At 39.6% G+C, this 23,286-nt stretch overlaps 1 protein-coding gene across 1 annotated transcript in view; it reads left to right on the top strand.

The window, feature by feature from the left end:
• LOC126355313 (carcinine transporter-like) overlaps positions 1–23,286 on the top strand; it is a 180,154-nt gene that overhangs the window by 147,067 nt on the left and 9,801 nt on the right. The window contains exon 3 of the mRNA XM_050005605.1: positions 11,424–11,663. Coding sequence (XP_049861562.1) covers positions 11,424–11,663 — 240 coding nt within the window. The remainder of the gene's footprint in view (positions 1–11,423; positions 11,664–23,286) is intronic.

The raw sequence follows: 23,286 nt of genomic DNA on the forward strand, positions 1-23,286 counted from the left end.
GGCTCTTCGAAAAGCGCGCCAGGCAGAGTGCTTTCTCTTTGCGTCTAGTGTTTGCGGTGGCGCTTTCGGCTTGGCTACCGCCCTCTGGCGGTCGCGTGACGATCGAGGGGTACGTACTGGGTCGTGACCGAGAGAGATGGTGGCGCGAGTGGGGCCATTTTGTTGGGGGTCGTCAACTGCTCGCCACGTGCTTTACCCAACCTCTTTGCTGTCAGGGGCTAAGTCTGCCTTACCCGCATATACGTGGCTTATGAAGCCGTGGTGCAGGAGATCAGCGCGTGATACCGTATGTCTTCTTATCGGCCGTTTAAACCATTGGGAGCGGTAAGCTCTGACGAGCATTTGGAAGTGCAACGTGTTCCGGGCGTTGTGGTGGAGTGTGAGAAGTTGATTACTGTTTTTAGGTAAAAGGGGTTCTTCAAGTGCTAGTGAAGTGTATGAGTTTCTTCACCAGTGGTTTTGTTGGGGTCTTCCCACCACAGTTTTCATTTGCCTGTCCGAGTGAATTTGGTAATTGCTTCTTTGTCGGGCCGATTCATTCACACCTCCGTTGTGTGATTTATGGTAGGCGTCGCGTGTCTCTGTGGTTCGAAGCATGTGCAGGCACCGCACTTGCTGCATCTTCTGGTTTTGGGGAACTCGGGGAAGTTTGGGGGCTGATCTGGTGTGGCCCTGTAGACCACCAATAACTATTCCGCATATTGTGATATCGGACCGTTTACACGTGTCACTCCCTCACTGAGCTGAGGAAAATTTCTTTGAGAACTGCCTATAATGTGAAGCTTCGTGTGCTGGCTAATTCAAATTTATCTTGTAACAACTGACAGGGGTGATAAAAGTTACTTAACTGTCGAGATACAACTATTTTAGCTTTAGTACAAACTAGCTACTTAAAGGTGTTTTTTAAAGGAATTGTTCTATTCTATATATATATGTGATATGTGTAAAATCTTGTTATTGGGAAGTTGTTAACGTCATACCTTGCAATATCCTTTACATAGAGAAAGTTCGGCAGCTATTTAAAAGAGTTTTTTTAACTGTTGTCTTTCGTATATATATCAAGTTTAAAATCTTGTTATTGGGAAGTTGTTAAGGTCATAGCTTGCAATCTCTTTTTATAAAGAAAATTTGTCAGCTATTGGAAATTGTTTTGAAATCGTTTTCTTAAAAAATGCCAGACTTAAAAATTTATTATTGAGAATGTCTTTTAAAATAAAAGGGTCTGATTTGCAGTGTATGTCATTTCACCAGCACGTCCTGGCCCCTACTTCCATGGTAACGTTTTGGTATAGCATGTATACCTGAGTTGTTGTTTGTGAACCGTCCTAATTAGTGGTTCAAAGTTGATATCCCACCACGTCTGCCAGACGCTTCATTTTTATGACAGGCATTTTATGAACAGTAAATTTTGGGAGGACAGTGTGTAAGTAGGCTGTTTAGGTTTTCTTATTGGTAACGCCACGTAGCGCTCTGTATGATAATCACTGGCTGTGCTGTGTGCAGTCTGTGGCTAGTTTGCATAGTTGTCTGCCATTGTAGTGTTGGGCAGCTGGCTGTTAACAGCGCGTAGCTTTGCGCAGTTGGAGGAGAGCCACCAGCAGTGGTGGATGTCGGGAGAGAAATGGCGGAGTTCTGAAAATTGTAAGACTGCATCATGAACTGCTATGTATATTATGACTTTTGAACACTATTAAGGTAAATACATTGTTTGTACTTTATCAAAATCTTTCATTTGCTAACTATGCCTAATAGTAGTTTATGCCTTCAGTAGTTTGAATCTTTTATTTAGCTTACAGTCGTGGCACTCGCTGTATTGCAGTAGTTCGAGTAATGAAGATTTTTCTGAGGTAAGTGATTCATGAAAGGTATAGGTTGTTGCTAGTAAGGGCCACGCTTTAGTAGGGATGATTGAAAGTCCGATTGCATTGCGCTAAAAAAATTGTGTGTCAGTTTAAGCACAGTCATATATAATGTTTCTAAGGGGACGTTTCATATAAGTCATCATATATATATACTCCTGGAAATTGAAATAAGAACACCGTAAATTCATTGTCCCTGGAAGGGGAAACTTTATTGACACATTCATGGGGTCAGATACATCACATGATCACACTGACAGAACCACCGGCACATAGACACAGGCAACAGAGCATGCACAATGTCGGCACTAGTACAGTGTATATCCACATTTCGCAGCAATGCAGACTGCTATTCTCCCATGGAGACGATCGTAGAGATGCTGGATGTAGTCCTGTGGAACGGCTTGTCATGCCATTTCCACCTGGCGCCTCAGTTGGACCAGCGTTCGTGCTGGACATGCAGACCACGTGACACAACGCTTCATCCAGTCCCAAACATGCTCAATGGGGGACAGATCCAGAGACCTTGCTGGCCAGGGTACTTGACTTACACCTTCTAGAGCACGTTGGGTGGCACGGGATACATGCGGACGTGCATTGTCCTGTTGGAACAGCAAGTTCTCTTGTCGGTCTAGGAATGGTAGAACGATGGGTTCGATGACGGTTTGGATGTACTGTGCACTATTCAGTGTCCCCTCGACGATCACCAGAGGTGTACGGCCAGTATAGGCGATCGCTCCCCACACCATGCTGCTGGGTGTTGGCCCTGTGTGCCTTGTTCGTATGCAGTCCTGATTGTGGCGCTCACCTGCACGGCGCCAAACACGCATACGACCATCATTGGCACCAAGGCAGAAGCGACTCTCATCGCTGAAGACGACACGTCTCCATTCGTCCCTCCATTCACGCCTGTCGCGACACCACTGGAGGCGGGCTGCACGATGTTGGGGAGTAAGCGGAAGACGGCCTAACGGTGTGCGGGACCGTAGCCCAGCTTCATGGAGACGGTTGCGAATGGTCCTCGCCGATACCCCAGCAGCAACAGTGTCCCTAATTTGCTGGGAAGTGGCGGTGCGGTCCCCCACGGCACTGCGTAGGATCCTACAGTCTTGGCGTGCATCCGTGCGTCGCTGCGGTCCGGTCCCAGGTCGACGGCCACGTGCACCTTCCGCCGACCACTGGCGACAACATCGATGTACTGTGGAGACCTCACGCCCCCCTTGTTGAGCAATTCGGCGGTACGTCCACCCGGCCTCCCGCATGCCCACTATACGCCCTCGCTCAAAGTCCGTCAGCTGCACATACGGTTCACGTCCACGCTGTCGCGGCATGCTACCAGTGCTAAAGACTGCGTTGGAGCTCCGTATGCCACGGCAAACTGGCTGACACTGACGGCGGCGGTGCACAAATGCTGCGCAGCTAGCGCCATTCGACGGCCAACACCGCGGTTCCTGGTGTGTCCGCTGTGCCGTGCGTGTGATCATTGCTTGTACAGCCCTCTCGCAGTGTCCGGAGCAAGTATAGTGGGTCTGACACACCGGTGTCAATATGTTCTTTTTTCCATTTCCAGGAGTATATATATATATATGTATATATATATATATATATATATATATATATATATATATATATTATAATAATACAAATTTTCTGTCTCTGTACGGATCATCTGCTCTCACAACTCCGCCATCTCACTCCCCACATCCACCACTGCTGACGGCTCACCTCTGACTGCGTCTGCGTCTGCGTCTGCGTCTGCAGACGGCCACAATAGAATGCTAAGCCTACTCGGCACGGAATCTGGCTAACTAGATTGACTGATTGAAAAACAAGCCGCCCGATCTTTCTCAATGACGTTAGGGAAACAAGTTCGTGATAAATTTTCGTTCTCGCACATCCTACAGCTGAATTCGTCACCTTCACGATGAACTGCACATCGTTAAAAATGGTTCAAATGGCTCTAAGCACTATAGTCCCCTAGACTTAGAACCACTTTAACCTAACTAACCTAAGGACATAACACACATCCATGCCTGAGGCTGCGACCGAAGCAGCAGCGCGCTTCCAGACTGAAGCGCCTAGAACCTGTTGGGCACATCGGCCGGCGCATATCGATTCGTAAATGGGCGTAGTATCTGTGATATTTTGATATTAGGTAACTTCTCAGTTTGCAGTGAAAAACATGTGTCGCTTTGGATTTGTATTTCGTGCGTGTTAGGTTACATGTTGGTGGGAATTAAATGTAGATGATATATTGAAGTAGTCTTTCAACTAGGAACGGTATCGCTGTCTGTTTTCAGTCTCGCAAAAATAGAATTTTTGAAATCTCTCCTTCAAGAATTCGTGCGTGAGTGATAAAACTAGGATGAAATATTCATAAATTCCTCGTCTCTAATAAATGATATGAGATATCGAAACGAGATTCTGGCAAATGATAGCGCGGAGAGACGAAAGTGTTTTGCCATATGATTATTAAGCGAAACTTCCTGATCTACAACGATGTTCAAGAGATTACAGATTTTTTCAGGTAAATAATGTAATTATTGAGGACCATCGATAGCTGTCAAAACGAGAACTGCTGTGGGTCTCCTAACAATATACGTGAAGAAGTGAAGTAGTTACAAGTTTATTTTTGTGCTGAGAAGATGCTGCATCATAAATTATTGACTTGTCTTGCATTCAGTTCGTAGCTTAATAATGCACTGTTTTAGAATTTTGTCACAACTTGAACTGCATTAGAAAATTAGGGAGATAAAGAGTTTTATCTCTTCTATGTTTTGACAAAGGAAGCGGATTTTAACATACGAACAAGAGAAGTTACGTATTCGTCAAGAATCGTCACAGTCTACGATTCAATGTCTTCTTAACTAAACTATTGGTATGGCTGACAACTCGAGACCAGTGTCGTTAAGAACATTTGCAGTGCCGTCTTACGTGAGCATTTCAGCCTCAATGAGTGTAAATTGTTTTTTTTTTGTCACATTAGCTTTCATATTCTAGGTTTGATTTAATAAGCATCATAGGAGGAAGCCGGACGAAAATATGCCCTTTACCATTAGCCAGTTCGTCGACCTGGTGGAATGAAATGTTGACTTGTACAGCACTACATTTTCCATTAACTTCGTCTTATACGTGCTGGGCTCAACTTCATCTTAAGGAATATTTCATTGTATCCAGAGCAAAATATCCGCTTTCCCGCACTGTATTGTAAGAGCTTTACGCATCACAGCACAGTGGTTTGGAGTTTTATCTATTACTAGATTCCGGGGAATAAAACTTTTATCCATTCTGGATTCACGTTTGGCAGCAGAACGAACATTCGCACTCGCCTATTCCAGTTCATTAGCAATGAGAAGCAAGGCCCTCGGAAATGCTTAAGACTTGCTCGGTATAGGAAGCAAACAGGTAGCGATATATCGTTATTTAAATGCAGGAATAATGAATATTGTGACGGCACAAATAGGGCCATTACTGAAAGTAAACTACTTGGAGTCTAATGTTTGATTCAAGATCCGGAGTTATGTAATTCTAAACTACAATTTCTACAGCGGGATTAGTAAATCGGACGTGTGTGTGGCAATTCTCGATACGTACATGGGATTCCGCATTTACTTACTTACTTCACGTATTAGGTTGGCACCTGAACGAATAGAAATGTAAGGTGAACAGGAACATTGCTAACTATAACACATTCTGAAATTTTAAACATGTATCACTGCAGATACTGATATTGACGTTAGGTATATATTGCCTTATACAACGATCTGCATAATACTGACAGACGTGTGAAACAAAATGCGAAGCTTAGTTGTAGTCCAGCAGTTGTTGGCCATTTATTATAAGGACTTTGAAACTGGTAACTAGAAGGATACTTTTATTTCTTATTTGTATAACAGGTCAGCTTCAGTGGTTGAACTGGAATAACGGACTCTTTTTAAACGATCAGTGCAAACTCACTTCTTTCCAGTGTTTGGTGGGGCAATGGAGGTAAAGCTTGAAACTTTTTTGTCATGAGCTTTGAATGTTTCTTATGTTAGAAGGTATATTTACACATTATAAAACTGACAAATATATAACTAATAAACATTATTATTGTGATTCTATAGACGTGCTGTTTGATTACAGGAAAACGGGGAAATATCAAGGAACAGAAGGAACCCCAAAGTTGTGCCAGCATTTGAGGAAGTGCTGGACTCCATCGGGTCGAGAGGAAAATTTCAGACGAGGCTCAATATTGTTTTCAACTGCTTCGGTCCATGTCTCAATATGATGAGTATAAATGTTTTCTTTCTGGCAATGCAGACGCCTGATCACTGGTGCCATGTTCCTGGCAGGGAACGTGCCAATCTGTCGCTGGAGGAGTGGAAGAATTTTACAATTCCGAGGTGAGACTCAATTCAAAGTGTGCGTCATAGCATTATAAACACCACATATATCTCACTCTGTACTGCAATAGTAATGGTAGTTTAACCTGCCATTCTTTCTGAGCGTTCCAATCACTTCTCTCCTTCCTAAAAATACGGCTCTCCTTCCTGTCTCTTTCTTATTTCTGGTAACTCCATGTATTTTCCCAAGTCGACACTTACGCACATCAGGTAGCACATAATCATATTGTCCATATCCCTGTGACCCAGGATTAAAGAGGAAAAATGATTACTATTCTGGTCATCGTCACTCTTTCCACGTGAACTGTCATATCAATACCCTTGTAATAAGCTTTGGAACTCTTCGAGATTATCTTTACGTCATTCAGCAAGAATAGTTTAATGCACCTACATGAACGATATTTCATAACACAAATGCCAATCAGTTCAGTAGTACCGTAGGAATTGCACCAGAACAGATCCTTCAGCACCATACACCCATAAAAGTGACCACGATTTGTAAAGTTCGTCTGGCTAAAATTTTTCGTGATTAGTCTACTGTACTTTTCATCACATTATTCTACTTCAAACATTTACGCTGGTATAAATAGACGTCGAAATTCTTAAAATATTTTGCATGTATGAGATGAGGCACACATATGCGATACATTTCACTATCCAAATAACCACACAAAATCAAGCTTAAAACTACAAGCCCTCATTGCGGAACGATGAAATTGCTGTAGTAAAGTCTGAGGATGAATGCCGTTAGTTGAATTTCTAAATACTTGAACTTTCTTGAGAGATAGGAAATGACTGTCATCAAAATGTCATAATTCCTCAAGAATGTAAGGACCACCACCATTAACCCTAAAAGTTCACTTAATGTCTTCCTTAATGTCTAATCATCCTTCTCAATATTGACCATAATATCGTCGAAATTCCTTTGTATGTCCAGTAGTAATGTAGCATGACTTGAAACTGGGCATGGATTTAAGTAACCTCCTCCTGATCAGTTACCACCTCTAGCGCTTCTGAGAATGTTTTATTCCACTCACATTCTTCCCTTAAATGTTGAAAATTATTTTGTAAATTGAATACCTCATAAAAAAAGACTTAAACTGACTCTTCCCTCTCTCTACAGTAGTAAATTTCTCTTCAACAGCAGGCAGGCTGTTATAAGACTCCCCATTTAACTCTGCACTTAATTGTGTACACAGTTCAGTAAGGTTCGCCAGTAACGTGTTTGCTAATACACTTTAGGCCCTATATTTGCATTTGTCTTGCACTAATACTGGATTACTGCTCCTATGAAACACTTTCGCCCCGTTCCTCCAACTTACATGTACATGCTTCCTCTTACACTCTCTTTTCTTTTGTAAATCCTTAATCGATTCATTATTACCGTTTATTAATTTTACAAATTACGCTTGTTGATTTGCTGTGAGAATGAAAGAGCATCAGTTTCTCTTGGGATATTCCTTAGTTGCATGTCACAGTCCTGCTATTTTCCTTGAAACTAAGATAAATTTGTACTAATAGAAATTAATGTTCCACACTAAGACAGACTAAGGCAGAAGTCAGCTGATCATGTTACACGTGTAGCCGTCTAATAAAGGAATAATGCCATCACCTAATTTCATTCCATAGCCCTCAATATAACCATCGCTGGCGATGTTTCTACCCTATCAATAATGCATCGCGTTACTATCCTACAGGATTATGCTTATTTCTTCCACATTTAATTATTTATTTACGAGGGTTGAATGAATATTAATGCTTCCACCTTCGTTAACTGGGTAAGGGTGGGAATATTTTCATAAATCAAACGCAGAAATAATCCTTAGAATGTGATCTTTAATTACCAATATTCACTTTTCCACATAATCACCAGCTAATTGAATACATTTCTGCCAACGGTGAACAAGTTTTTTGAAGCCGTCACGGAAGAAGTCGACACTCTGCTTTCGCAAACACAGTCTCACAGTTATCTCAGTGTCTTCATCAGAAGCATAATCATGTTATCGTGGATCGTCTTTCATTATCGGGAAGAGATGGAAGTCAGACAGAGCTAGATCTGGACTGTTTGGAAGATGCTGGACAGTGGTGAGATTCAGTCTCTGAAGTTCTGCTGCGGTGGCACGTGAAGTGTGTGGTTTGGCATTGTCATGCCGTAGTGTTGCCCACACGTTCTCGTGAAATGCCGATTGTGTTTCCAGTGTCTGTCTGAGTGATACGACGATCGTCCTGAATCAATCTGTCAACATTTTGCTTGTCAAACTCGGTGGTTGCTGTCACAGGACGTCCAACTCTTTATTTGTTATGCAGGTCCGATGTTGTTGCCTCAACATCTTTAAACTTAGTAGCCCAGCGACGCACAGTACTCACATCAACAAAATCACCATAAACTGCTTTCATTCTCTGATGAATCTCCTTTGCGGTGACACCCTATGCTGTCAAGAATTCAATGACTGCACGTCGCTTAAATCGCATTGACCGACCGTCTGCGCTGGGTACCACATTGTAACAATACAACCGTTCAATGCTAATGCTTCACGACAACTGGAGCTGTAGAGAAGAGGCTACGTAAGATGCCATTACCTGCCACATATCAATGCTGCCAACTCTTGAAGAGTTACGAAGGTAGAAGCATTACTTTTCAGTCAACGATCGTATTTCATACTTTGATTTCATCAACTTGTTCTTCCATATGAAAGTTTGATGAATACCTGCTATGAGATGTGGGATTCAAAGTGACAGTGCACTGCCATTCCTGACTGGCTTCAGCGGGCTAAGCTGAAATTTGAGTTACCCACACCAACGTCTCACAATAACTACTACTACTATTTATTAATAATATTACTACAAATTTTGAAAAAAGGATACTTATTCCATCAACTGTACAATTGTATGATTTTTCTCTAACGGTTTCATTGTTAGAACCATCTTCACTGCGGAAAAACTGTTTATCAGTGGTTAAAAATTAAAAATAGACATGACTGTTCCATTACTCTAGTTGTCCTACGGTACAGAACTCTTATATCGAGTGTGTTTAGACAGGTCTTACGACAGTTCATAAATTCAACTCTAGATTGGGTGATATTTGACAAAATTGTATTTTTCACCCATTAATAGACACTGTCTCTCTTGTGTGAAGATACTTGTAATAACTGTAGGTAGAGGATAAATGTACAATTGTGCAGCTGATGACAAAAAATGCTGGTTTTTATAATTAATAGCCGTAGACAGTCGTTTACAAAAAGTTTAATGTCAAAATTATGTTGCTTCTACTAATTAATACTTTATGCAGGAATGCAGCATCAAAATTATGATCATTTAAGAACTTTCCCTAAGACTTATCATTTGGATGAGGCGGTGATAACTAAGATACGGTAGAAAAAAGTCTATCGAACTTTATATGTGAATTGATTTGTTAGGTACGGACTAAATTTCCAGTTCCAAAGGAAGCAATCTTTTCCTCCGCAGCCGCTCGTAGCATGTCACTGAATTTTTTTGGCATACATAAAAAAAACCTATGAGTTCACCATACACTCCTCTTTATGTTTTGTGGTATTTGGTAGAGATGTTTGCATTTCGTTTCTCAGCTTTCACTCGTTTTGAATTGTCGATTTTGAATGCGGTAGTGTTGTAGTTTTGTAATTTGCAGTGAAGAGGCCGAAGACTGTCGTAGAGATGTAGAGGTTTTCTTATTGGCACCATCTTCGAAGGATTTTTACAGTATGGTGAGTACATATGGCATTCTCAAAACAGCATGTTCTAATCTTTCTGAAATTTTATTCACTTTCATGAACGCTTGCTGCAATTTATTCATGCCCTTCCACGTTCGTACGCGCCTTCTCACGCGCATCTTCACTTGCGTCATCAGTGATACCTAGCTCATTGTTCCACTCACTGGCTCTTCGGTGATAATTTCTTTAATATCTTCATTCATATGTCTCTTCCGACAGGGCTCTGATGCTCGTATCTAACGTGGGGTCAGTCAACCTTACACAACAGCGGCATATGTCGTTGCTCCTGGTTAACTATGTTAAATAGGTAATTGTACAAGAAGACTATAGTCGCTATTTTTCCTCAGATAATCATGAAGATTGCTTACGGAGTATGTAGGGTGTTGGTTTACACGCGCAAAATACGCCATATGACCGCATACAGTCACATTAAGAGGGAACGTACTTTTGTAATTCTAATTTAGCTATTCTCTTGCCACTGAACTTTCCACAAGAGACATTTTCAGACCATACTTCTTCTCTGACGCCGTAAGCCTCCTCATTTAAGCTATGCACTTGCCTGGTATTTGCAGGCGGCACTTTGAGCAATCACTTACTGACAAAATTGCTACAATAAATTGCTGACTTCGGCTGGTAGCGATACAAAACAAGTGTATGTTAGTAATACTATGCTAACAGAACCATCAGTATGATTAAATTTTGAATAATCATTAGTGTTCCTCACTGTTCCCTCAAACAATTATTTCTCTGTACATTTAGCATATACACAGTTCACAGTATATTACATTTGGGGACCTGTCACTTCATTATTAAGCAACCTTACGGGGAGGTGAGTGGGCTCTCCTTTCAGAACCTAATTTTTAAATTTTTCTCCTCAAGGAAAACATGTACTTACAGTTCACGTGGCATTGTACATCAACCTAAATAACATTCTGCAGTAAACACATGCTCGAATTCACAAAACCACTCCCCTATCACTCGTAGAAAAACTTTGCCCAATCACGTCATTCAACTTTGACAGTGTACACTAACGGAAAATAGTACCATCGTGGCTCATTACCCACGTTTAACTGCCAGTCCTCTACTGCTGGCTATATTAAGTCATCTCCACAGTCCGATGAAGGCAACGGCATACCGACTCCAATAGAACGATGCCTAGTAAATCACTTGCAATCCAAAATGATGTACGATCTCATGATAGTTTCGCGTTTTTTATGGTTGGTTTTGTGTAACAGTTTGTACGAATTCAAATATTCATATGTAAGTGGATCCTGTTAGCCCATAGTTGGTACTAGGAAATTGCCTGATTCATAGGAAATATTTGTTTAAAAATTTTATGCTTCAGTTATCGTTCGCTAAGATTTCATTTTAACTGCTTTCGCTTTGATTGCAGTGTTGTTATTTTAGAGCCTTGTACGGTGCTTGATTCAAAAATATCTGACCTCACACAGGGCAGGCAATTCGTTCAGCAAGTGCCTGATGTACAACCAGAGCGATGGTGTCAACTGGAACAGTTCAGAACCCGTAAAGTGTCAGCACGGCTGGGATTACGACGACACGTGGTTCTCTCTGACTGTCCCCTCCCAGAAGAATTGGGTCTGTGACAACCAGCAGTCCGCCAATGACGTCTTGTTCTACGCACAAAACATCGGAGTGGCTCTGAGCCTGCTATTCGGATACATAGGTGACATGTAAGCAATTAGTCTGTGAGATTATAGCCGTCTTATTCATTTTACCTTTATAATCTAATATACCAGCAACGGAAAAATCTTTTAAGATCATCACTTTGCGGGTATTAAGTTATTAATGACTTTCGCTGTGTTATGTATGCCTCAGAAGTTAATGACGAAAGAATTTTATATGAACGTAAGTTACATTTGTATATAAAATAAAACTTAGATGATAGTAAATTATAGATTACGGTAACGTATTTGTCAGTCTCAGATGAAACAGATACTTCAGTAACCGGATGAAGTCATTTTAAGTATTTTTGTTACGTCTGGTTCCGTAGGACCAAACAGAGGAGCATATCTTCATGTACAAGGAACGCGTCTGCACCTGTGATTAACATAAATAAAATATATTGCAGATAAACCCAATGCAGATGACAAGTTGCGAGTGTGCTGGATGATAACTAATGTCTGCGAAATCTCTGTGGATTCGGCAAAGTGTGTAAAAAAAAGTACATTTACGTATAGTCAATTATCTGTATTTTATTATTTAGAGACACTTTTTCTCTTGTTTCATGTTTGCTTCGTTTCTGGATTTTCAGTTTTCCAGTGTTGTTCGGCAAATATGTAGTAGGAAATCTTTCAGCATACAGATGCCTGGCTTCAGACTCATTGCCATTCCATAGATCAGGTGCCTGCCCGTCTTGTATATATCAGAATGAATTTTAGTTAGAAATATACAGTACACACCAGTCCGATAAGAATGTGGCCGAACAGGCGTCATGCCAGTGACTGGAGATCAGGCTCAACTAGTCGCTCTGCAGCTGAGGTCGCTGACACAAGCTTATTCGGTTTTGCGTGTCTCGGAAATAGTCCGTTAGAGGAGGAATAGTATTCAGTACAGACTAAAAACTATCCAGTAATTACTACAGAGCAAGTTTCCACTACTGATTGTGTTCTCAATACTAAATGGATTTGCGTAAATACTAGTACCATGCAACTGAGGGGAAAACATGAAAACATCACAACAAACAACATTTGAAAATTAGTAATACATGTATAATGACGCTAAAAATTTGGCACCATAAAGGGTACAAACGAGGCAAACATGCAAAAATGTCTCTCTCATTAAGAAAAAAAAAGAGTACTTATCTGTATTTTTCTGCTCCACTGTAAATCTTCTACCCATTCCCACATTATGGTTAACACCCAGTATATTGCCATTATCAATTAATTAATATAGGAATTAGATTAACTTATGTAGAAACTCTCCGACAGAGCAGAAGAAGTGATCCTGAGGAAATTCTTCAAAAATGGATGAAATGGCTCTGAGCACTATGGGACTTAACATCTGAGAACATCAGTCCATTAAAACTTAGAATTACTTAAAGTTAACTAATTTAAGGACATCACACACATTCACGCCCGAGGAATGACTCGAACCTGCGATGGTAGCAGTTGTGGGGTTTCGGGCTGAAGGGCCTAGAACCGCATGGCCACCACGGCCGGTAGCAAATTCTTCACCTTAGCATTGAATGTGTGAGAATTGCTGCTAAGACTTTTTAATTCCTGTGGTAAGCTACTGAAGAGGGATGCTGCAGAATACTGCTCTTTTGTCTGTACAGCAATCAAGGAAGTGCGACCCGAATGTAGACTGGTTTCCTGCCTAGCGTTAACTGAGTAAAAGCTGCTATATCTAGGGAAAAAGGTTTTATAGTCAACAGCAAACCACACAAAATAAAATTCATTTCGAGGGGCCAGTATCAGAATTCCTAGACTACTGAACAGAGGTCGACAAGTGTTTGACGAACTGAAGCCAAATTTTGCTGTAACTGCATGTTTTTGAGCCAAAAATTCCTTTTGTGAATAGGAACATTTACCAGGTACTATAACGCAATATGACATAAGCAAATGATAATATGCAAAGTAGACTAAAATTCGTGTTGCACTATCACTTACCGCAGAAAATGCTCTAACAGTAAATATACAAGCAATGACTCCTTGAACAAAGTCCTGTTCATTGACTTCCATGACAGTTTACTATGTTTCCGAACACCTAGAAAATTCAACTGTTCAGAATTACTAGTCATACGTACGTCCTGTTTAACGAAAATGTCAGTTTTAGTTGAGCTGTAGAAACTGATACCTGCCATGACCGAGCAAGAGATTTTTTTCCACAAGCCATCAACGTATCTCTTGACCTTCACTATTTGATCCATTGCCTATGTTCTACTCAATAGCATTCACAGCCAACCTTGTATCACCAGAAAACAGAACTATTATAGAAGCAACTGCCTCATTAGAAATCGTAACGTTTGTATACAGAAGCTAGAGTCATCAGCAAACAGTATTAATTTAGAAACTAATATCACATTACAAGGGATAACATTTATATGAAAAAGAAACCGCAGCTGTCTCAGCATCGATACTTGGCGCGCCGTCCATTGAACAGTTCTCCAATCAGATGCCACCTCATAGATGTTCTCATAAATCTGGACAGTGATGTTTTTCTGCTTGTCTTCATGTATGAGAGGGACCATTTGTGAGCTATTCCTCTAATTCTTAATGCTCTGTGGTAACATTTTGTAATCCACAACTTGAAAAAGAAGGTGCCTTTTGTACTCAACTTTTTGTCGAATTCGTTCAACATCTAACTGATAAAAGGGTATAAAGCGTTTCCAGTGGTTAAGCCTCTTCTGAAGCTAGGCTGTCCTTTTGACAGTAAACTGAGTGAACTCTAATGATAAATTACCCTTATTTATCAAGCCTTTTCAAAACTGTTTTCGAACACTAATGGCATAGAAGTAGCTCTGAAGTGACCTATGTTATCCCTTTCTCCTTTTGTATAAATTGTTTTTGCTATCCGGTGCTTCAAGAAACCGACCATTCATAAAGAAAAAAAGAATAATAATTTAACTAACATATGCAGCACAGTACTTTACTATTCCGCTAAATACCTCATTATACGCATTTGAATTCTTGGTCTTCAACACCGTAATTATTGACTCAGTCGCATCGTTGCCAGTATCACAGAGTTGTATTTCAGACTGTGAAAATCCATTCTCTCTGATAGTTACACAGGGTAAGTCACTAACTATTGTGAACAAGAATTATTCCGAAATTACGATAGGAAATTGAAAGTCTGTGCGACAAAAGTTGTGTAGGACAATGGGGGGGGGGGGGGGGGGGTCATAATATGACATTGGTTTTTTGTTACTAGGTAGGGTTGCTTCAGAGATATGGTCAACATTGTTTTCTTTTATTAAAATGACATGCTATAGTTTGGTACTTGTTTTCTGATAGTGACTATCGAGACAATTAAAATAAGGCCACTCCTGGTCAACGAAGGTCAACGACGGTCACAAAGGTGGCATGAACGTCCGTTTATACAAGGTGTTCGAAGTGATCACCATTGGTAACAACGTAGTGCTGAAACCTTGTTATCATGGACTGAGTGGTATTCCATATCAGTTCACCACTTATCGAAGCACATACTCTGACAATTCTCTCTCGTATATTGTGCAAATAATAAATATTCGCCGAATTCGGCGTATCCATCTAATGTGCCACTGACATGTAAACACCATTGGACGGTTTCGCAATACATCACTAATAGCACCGGTAAGACTAGTATCGTCGAATCAGGTGAATGTGGATGACGTATTCCTTCGAAGAACAAGTCGAAGTTCTTCTCATTTTCCGAGAATGCCAACAAAATTCAGTGAGAGCTCCAGACTTATACACTGAAAGATATCCTCAACGTACTCACCGAACACGTCGTATGTTTATATATACGTGTATGATAAACTGACAACAACTGGATCTTTAACGCATCGGAAACATATCCAGCTAAAGAAAGTACTATGTACTTTAAACTTTGATATGAAAATCCTGTTTAGTTTATATAAATGAGTGCAGTTCTGTGTTTTTTATTACATTTGCAATAAGTTAAAATTCAATTGTGGTCACGTTACAGACCAGAACAGTACTATAAGTGCGAACAATAATCAATCTGCTGAGACAAATTTTATTCCACAGCTTCACAAAGCTAGAAAACACATCTCACACATACATCAGATAATTTAGCAAAAGAGGAAACAAATCTTTGTAAAGCCATTCATGCTAATTATTGAACAAATATAACCACCTAATCACTCTCATTTGCTGATATTTTAAAATAATTGTGTTATCTGAAGTTGCTGATATTTCATATAGGCAAAAATTCATTGTTATCTAGTGTTTGCAATGTAAATAGCAGATATGATTGGTATCAAAACTACGGTTCATATTCTTTCCATAAAAGATAGCTCCATAAAATCATTATTTTTATGCACAACTCTGAAATTATCTCTGATCAAGATACTTTATAAGTAGCATAACAGCCACTATTCAGAATCGTTCTTCGTTAAGCTACTCTCCATCAGATATAGCTTCCTCAATTCACAACTTATACACACTCTCTTATCCAAATTACAATTAGCAGTTACCTATATCCCTAAAATTTATAATGTACTTCACAAAATATTTACCTACAGAAAATATCATCTCATGCACTTTCCTGAAAAATAACACTGTATTCTGTCTGGTGAAGGTAAGCAAAAATACACTCCCCAAATTACCAAACGTCCCAAGGAATTTCATAATATGGGCAAACTACCTTCCCAGAAAGAAGATTATCTTAGAACCTCCTTCATAAACACCCAAAATCCTAAATCCGATACCTGGTACAGATTCCTTGATGACACTTTTGCGATCTCAATCAAGGGTGAGAACGCTAGAACTGAAAAACTTCTGCCCCATTTGCTTCACTTGGTCCTACTCAACCTAGCAAGCCACCTTCCTAGATCTTGACCTACATCAGTGATGGCTTCATCAGTACCTCCATCAATATTACCTATTAACTACCCGCAATATCTCCACTAGGACAGCTGCCACCCATTCCACACCAAGAACTGCGTTCCATGCAGGATAGGCACCCATGGTCGTTTAATTTAGAGTGATTAGCAGTCCCTCTCGAAATACACCGAGGTCTCACTGAAGACTTGACAGGCCGTAATTATTTTCCCAACCTTGTACACAACCATATCTCTCATGCTTTATCTATCCAGTCTCCCACCACCTCCCAAAACCCCATTGTCCCGCCAAGGAGGAGCATTCCCTTCGTAACTCATTACTACACACAGCAGAGCAACTGAATGACGTTATCTCCCAGGGTTTTGACTACCTCTCGTTGTGCCCTTAAATGAGAAATGGCATACCCGCTCTTCTTACCACCCCTTCCATAGTGGTATTCCGCTGTCCACTGAACATACATAACATACTTGCCTGTCGCTAGGAAACCCCTGCTCCTGACCCCTTATCACATGTCAAGGCTCATACCTTCGCAATATACCTTGACGCAAGACCTGCCCCAATGCATCCTCCCTCGACCACTACTCCAGTCCAGTGACAGACACCACTTATTAAAGGTATTCCTGCCTGTGAAACCATTCATGTGAACTACAGGCTGAGCTTCAACCACTGTGCTGCATTCTCTTTCGGCATGGTACCCAAAAAGCTGTTGGCTCATGTATTCCGCATGAATGGCCTCCAAGAAACTGAGACCTCAAGTGGACCACCTTGTTTATGAGCACTCTGCCAAACATTACGTCCTTCGTTTCAATGACTGCTTCGTGCCAATGGATCCTTTCAAAACATCAGCGGTTCTGAATTACACAATTTGGAACATTCCATGCTGTATATCCAACTTTCTCGTAGCACTCCTGGCCTCAGCCCTCGTTGCTCATTCTCACCAGTCTAGCTCCTTCCCTATTCCCATTCCAGAATTACATTGCCCTCATTCCAATTTCGTACCCAGTCTTCTTACTTCTCTCCTTTTCCCGTATTGTCCCCATTCCCACCTCTCCCCAGCTCTCCACCGTACCTCCTGATGGCACATAGCTGCCCAACCCTCTCCCCACGTCGTCCGTGCCCACTACCCAACAACAGTGCACTGTCTGCCCCCAACCCTAACATCCTTCCTGTTCCTCTCCCCAGCCTCCTCACCACCATCACCACTCAATCGCTACTGCCCTCATGCACTTGTGCTGCAGCTATCAGTGTGGTTTCAGTTACCTCAGACAGCAGCCATACTGAGAATTATTTAGTAAGTTTTTACTTACTTGTACAGAAATAAATGAGAAGGTGGAACTTCTAAATTTAATTCTGAAATTGCTCAGTGAAATTGAATCAAGTGAACGTGTTTAAACTGCTGAGTGAAACTATTTGTGTTTATTATTTAATAAGTGACAGAAATATTCCTGACAAATAAAACTCAAACGCAATCTGAGTGCTCAAAAGTTTAACACAAAAGAATATCCCCGCATTAGAAGAAGCCCTAACAATAACCGACACATTTCATAAAACACTGAATTCACAAAAAAATCTTCATTACAAGAACTACAGTGATACAGCAAGCATCAATACAGCCATCTAAATAAAAGATTCTGACCATGGTAGGCTCTACCTACTAATAGGCATGTGGCTAGCAAATGTTACATTAATAATATGACAACCAGTTCTAAAAATTGTATAATCTTCCATGACATCCAGTCCCAAAAAATTATATAATCATCAACAACCTTACATTTCCATGATGGACAGACGTCCATACCGTCTGCTCACGCTATCACTTTAAACCTCTAACCTCCATCACTGCTAACTGTTAGCTCCGACCTTTATCACTACTGATTATACACTCCCAACTGCGAGTTCGACCAGCCACAGAGAGACTCTTACAGAGAACACACAGTTCTGTCAGAGTTATTAATGAAGTCTATCGCTCTGCCAACATCAAAATATATAAACTGGCTACTCACATAGCCCCCCCCCCCTGCTCCTCTCTAAAAATTTTAGAAAGTTTTCTGGGCAGCGGCTAAGACTATTTTCTTAAATTTTTATATTAACAGTATCAAACAGATCAGATGCACACAATTAGTAATTTACTGTTGGTCAATAAAGCAAAAATTTTCCTCACTCTCCCTAAAGGCGGTCTTCATCATTCATCTGAAGAGTAATATATGACAGTATTATGCAGAACGTCTAAGCAATAAAAGAAATTGCAGAAATAAGTAGAGGACCTCGATGCACTCTTGAAGAAACAGTGTTGTCCTCGCAACTGAAACACAGTAATGACTCTTGACATGAAGACATGAGGATTAATAATGGGCCACAACAAAGCATACCAACAGCAGAGTCTGTCGAATTCTTCAAGAATATTGGTAAAATTGGTAGGTCACCAGAGAGCAGACCCACAGGATTACTTGTATAGTTGGAGTAAGTAATGGGCCACTAAAGGTGCTGACCCACTGTACTCCTTGTACAGGTGATCAGCAGCCATTAGTTGAAAAGGTGTAGGTGCACAATCGCCACTCCAGAGTCTTGATGACAATATAGCAAGTCCACAAACCACCACATGTGCCTCACTAATTGCTTTGCAGTGTCTTTGTATCCAGCAATGTTGTTACCCAGTCCCTTGCTGAATTATCAGCACTCATGCAAGTACTAACTCAGTCATATGCGCTGTGACGTTTTATCCACATACTATGACCAACACACATGTGGTCAGTAAAATGAATCCCCACTGCTTAATTAACTTGGAGGACAGGTGTGTACAGAGTTTCAATTTTACTAAATCAAATTCAATCACAAATGTAAAGAAAACATCAGTAAAGTAAAGAACATGAGAATACAGATAACATTTGCAGTAATACGGGCTTCACAGAAAGAATAGAAATAAAAATATCTGTTGAGTATCACAAGAATTATGACGTAATTAACTATATGAAAAATGAGAACGTCTTAAGAAATATTAACTTCACACATGAGCATTAAAAGAAAACAGAACGGGATAAATAATTTGTGAACATCTTTTCAAAGCAAAAAAAAAAAAAACAGGTTAGATATGAGGATGACAGTATTCGTCATCATCGTGAACGCAGCTTACTATTAGAAAAATGTTTAGCAAAATTATCTTGTCAGGTACTCACACAGACAGGAAAAACACAAACACACAAGGGTACGCATAAACACCTAGCGGCCTAAAAGAAAATGAAAGGACAGGGTCTGTTTCAATGTAACATCTGATACTGCAGTACTTGTGGCTACACCATTTCCAAACAAAACCTTATTTTATTCTTGGAGAACTCCCTAAGTTTAACATTTGTTCCCAAAAAAATCCTGCCTATCTGTATTTATACTATAATATATTTCTTACCTCATCACTTGCTTCCAAGAAAATTGTTGCTCATTATACGATACACTTTGGCCAAACCTTTTCCTTATAGCTTCTCTATGCATTTCTTCCCAACTCATCACAGCTCAGTTTCTTATATGGCATACCTTCTCTTAAACTAAATTAAATGTATTGAGCTCAGATAAATAAACTAGAGAATGAGGCAATGCAGCAGCACAAAACAGTTCAAAAAAAATATTCAAATGTGTGTGAAATCTTGTGGGACTCAACTGCTAAGGTCATCAGTCACTAAGCTTACACTCTACTTAACCTAAATTATCCTAAGGAAAAACACACACACACACACACACACCCATGCCTGAGGAAGGACTCAAACCTCCACCAGGATCAACTGCCCAGTCCATGACAGTTGGCACCAACAACAACAACAACAAAAAATGCAAATTGGCAAAGCAAGCAGCAGTATACTTAAATGAGCAAAGAAAATGCAACAATATAACTAATATAAGGCAATATGCAGCAAACAAGAAAAATAAATCAGTGGTAAAACTGCCTTCTCAGAGTAATACAATGTAAAATTTAGTAGGACAGTGCCAGACAAATAGTAGCAGCAAGTGCAATAACTTACACCTAAGCATGACAAAGCATAAGCAGGAAAAAATATTACAGTAAAGTAAGCAATGCAGATACGGGAAATGTCTATTCCCATCCTAATCTCTATGTCACATCTTAACAATAGAGTGGTGCACCACAATAGCTTATTCTATAAAAAAAATTATCAATTCCTTGGAAAGAAGATTATGTATGATATTCCTGGTACTAGTAACTTTCCCTTTTTTAATATACTTTGCAGCTTTCCTTTCCTAGTGCTCTTGTTCTAAGAATGTGGATCATAAAATAATTATGTAATAGATCTGTAAACAGAAATAACTTTCATTAGCATATGTATTAAATTTTTTGTTATTTTATAAAACCAATATTGCAGGACAACTAGACACTACGTATTAAATAAAATGAGCAAATAAGCCGGCCACAGTTGCCGAGCTGTTCTAGGAGCTTCAGTCCACCACCGCACTGTTACTGCAGTCATTGGTTCGAATTCGGCCTCAGATATGGATGTGTGTGATGTTCTTAGGTTTAAGGAGTTCTAAATGTAGGGGACTGATGACCTCAGACTTTAATTCCCATAGTGCTTAGAGCCGTTTGAAGTAAGCAAATAAGTAAAAAGCAAAGCATTAAAACATCATTCACTAGCCACATGGCATTTCGTAAGTCAGCAAAAATTCTCGCAATTCTTGTCACAATCAGGTATGTAGAACTAAGAATATTTTTCATCACCTCATAAGCATTTTAGTAAGTAGCACAAAGTACCAACTCCAAACTGTAATAATATGTTTACAAGTCATAGTGGGTCGTGTTTATAGTGCGTTCTGCATACAAATGTTAATTGCGAGGTCAACGGCCACTCTTTTCTAGAGCTATGCGAACGCTTGCAGAAATGCAGTGAGCTTCAAAGTCGGTGAAGAGACACCAGTAAAGTTGAAAGGCTATGCAACAATTGGTACATTTCAAAGATGCTAGCGCACATCCCAGCACAACAGAGCATTACCTCAAGGTCACATACACTGTCTACAAAAATATTTATGGTAACAATTGCAGCTAAAATGACAGTTTCACACAAATAAAAAAAATTCATTGGTTGAAAATTTTTGTTGGAAGTGTATAGAAACAGAAGCTCATAAATAATAGTATCAAAAAATATCTGTCAGCATTGTGGTACTAACAGTCACATATATGCTCACTTTTCATAATGATCATTATCATATGTCGATTTCATAATATACATCGTCATCGTAAAAAAATCGCCCTAACATATTAATCAGATTTCCAAATCGTCAAAGCTTCATCTAATAACTTAAAAATCTCTAAAAATTGCTCTCTTGCTGGTTTCAATAGTGTCATCTACCTCAAATATACTTAAAAAATCATGATCTCATACAAAATACATCCCTCAAAGCGATCATAGTATCACAATTGTTCCAAAAATATACGTGAACAGTTCACAAAATGCAGACAAAATACAATTTCATAAGTGTGAAGTAACCCAACTGCGTGATTAGCTAGACATGTGTCACACATGTAATAAGAAAATTTCCATTTCCCTCTGCTTAATGAGCAGATAGCTATGTAATTCTGTATTAGAGAAACGTGGTATTGATGTGTAAAACTGTATAAGCAAATACTATATTAGCTAGCGCTCCTTGTGCTTGCCACATGCAGGGTGCAAAAACTAGGCTTACACTCATTAGGGAAGATGTAATTATACCTTCAAATGTTACTGATTAAACTTACGGAATGAGATGAAAACCATCTCTGTATCATTGTAGTTCTAAAATATTTCCTAAAACTGTTCCAAGTATAAAAAGTAACAATTGAAATGAGTGTCATGTAGCACTAAACTGTAGTTCTTGCTGAATTTCCGTCATTGTTTAGCAGTAAAAATGTGCCAAGTGTCGTAGTTATCGTCGTCCATAAGCATACTTCTCCAGAAAGTAAAGTGCTATGCATATACATGTCGTAGTTATTACGTTCATTGCCGTCACCTTGAATGTACTGTAGTGTAACGTATTGTTGTGTTCCAAAAATAACTGTGTTACTGTAGACATGCCATAAAAGTCATTACTAAAACATGTTTTATTTTTCAGAAGTACGCAGAAATACTTTGCAGACACAAAACAGATCAGAGCAAAAGATGTAATAAAAATATGTCACTCATAAGAAGCATCGTAGTATAATCTTGTAGATGTCAAACATACCAAGTACTGTGTCATCTGTGACCTCTCAGAAAGTACTTGAAATAAAAATCTCTTTTCATGTAAATCTAAATGTTGCAGAAACACTTAACTAGTATTATATGATTCAAGAATGTGGAATTTATAGTTATGACATAATGGTGCAACTAACAAGTAAAAATGCACATGCAATGAGACTGTAAGATCTGTTCCCTATGAAAGTCAAGTCGTAATATTACTGTCTTTATAAGTTCCATAGGTTGTGGCCTAGATAGCTGAATTCAAAACATCGCTGCATTAGAAATGTGACAAAACGTACTAATAACTTGAAGTGAAAAATTTAATGGTAAAGAGTAAGTCAGAAAGCAAACTATTTCTCAATAAGCGGTTTTACATGAGAAATGTGGTGTAATCCATTACTTTTCGTAGTGCTCATAGTTTAAACATCAACGCAATTATCATGTGGTATATGTCAGATTCTGTAAGATCCATCGTAAAAAAGAGAGAATCTGTGACTCAAATGTTTCTTCTTATGTGTCAATGAATGGGGTTTAATGAGAAGTTTATGACCAATGTGTAGTTTCTTTGCATTTGTCTTAACATGTGGTTATCTACTATT

The sequence above is a fragment of the Schistocerca gregaria genome, chromosome 3 (genome assembly GCF_023897955.1).
Source record: "Schistocerca gregaria isolate iqSchGreg1 chromosome 3, iqSchGreg1.2, whole genome shotgun sequence".
In the NCBI taxonomy this organism is placed as follows: Eukaryota; Metazoa; Arthropoda; class Insecta; order Orthoptera; family Acrididae; genus Schistocerca; species Schistocerca gregaria.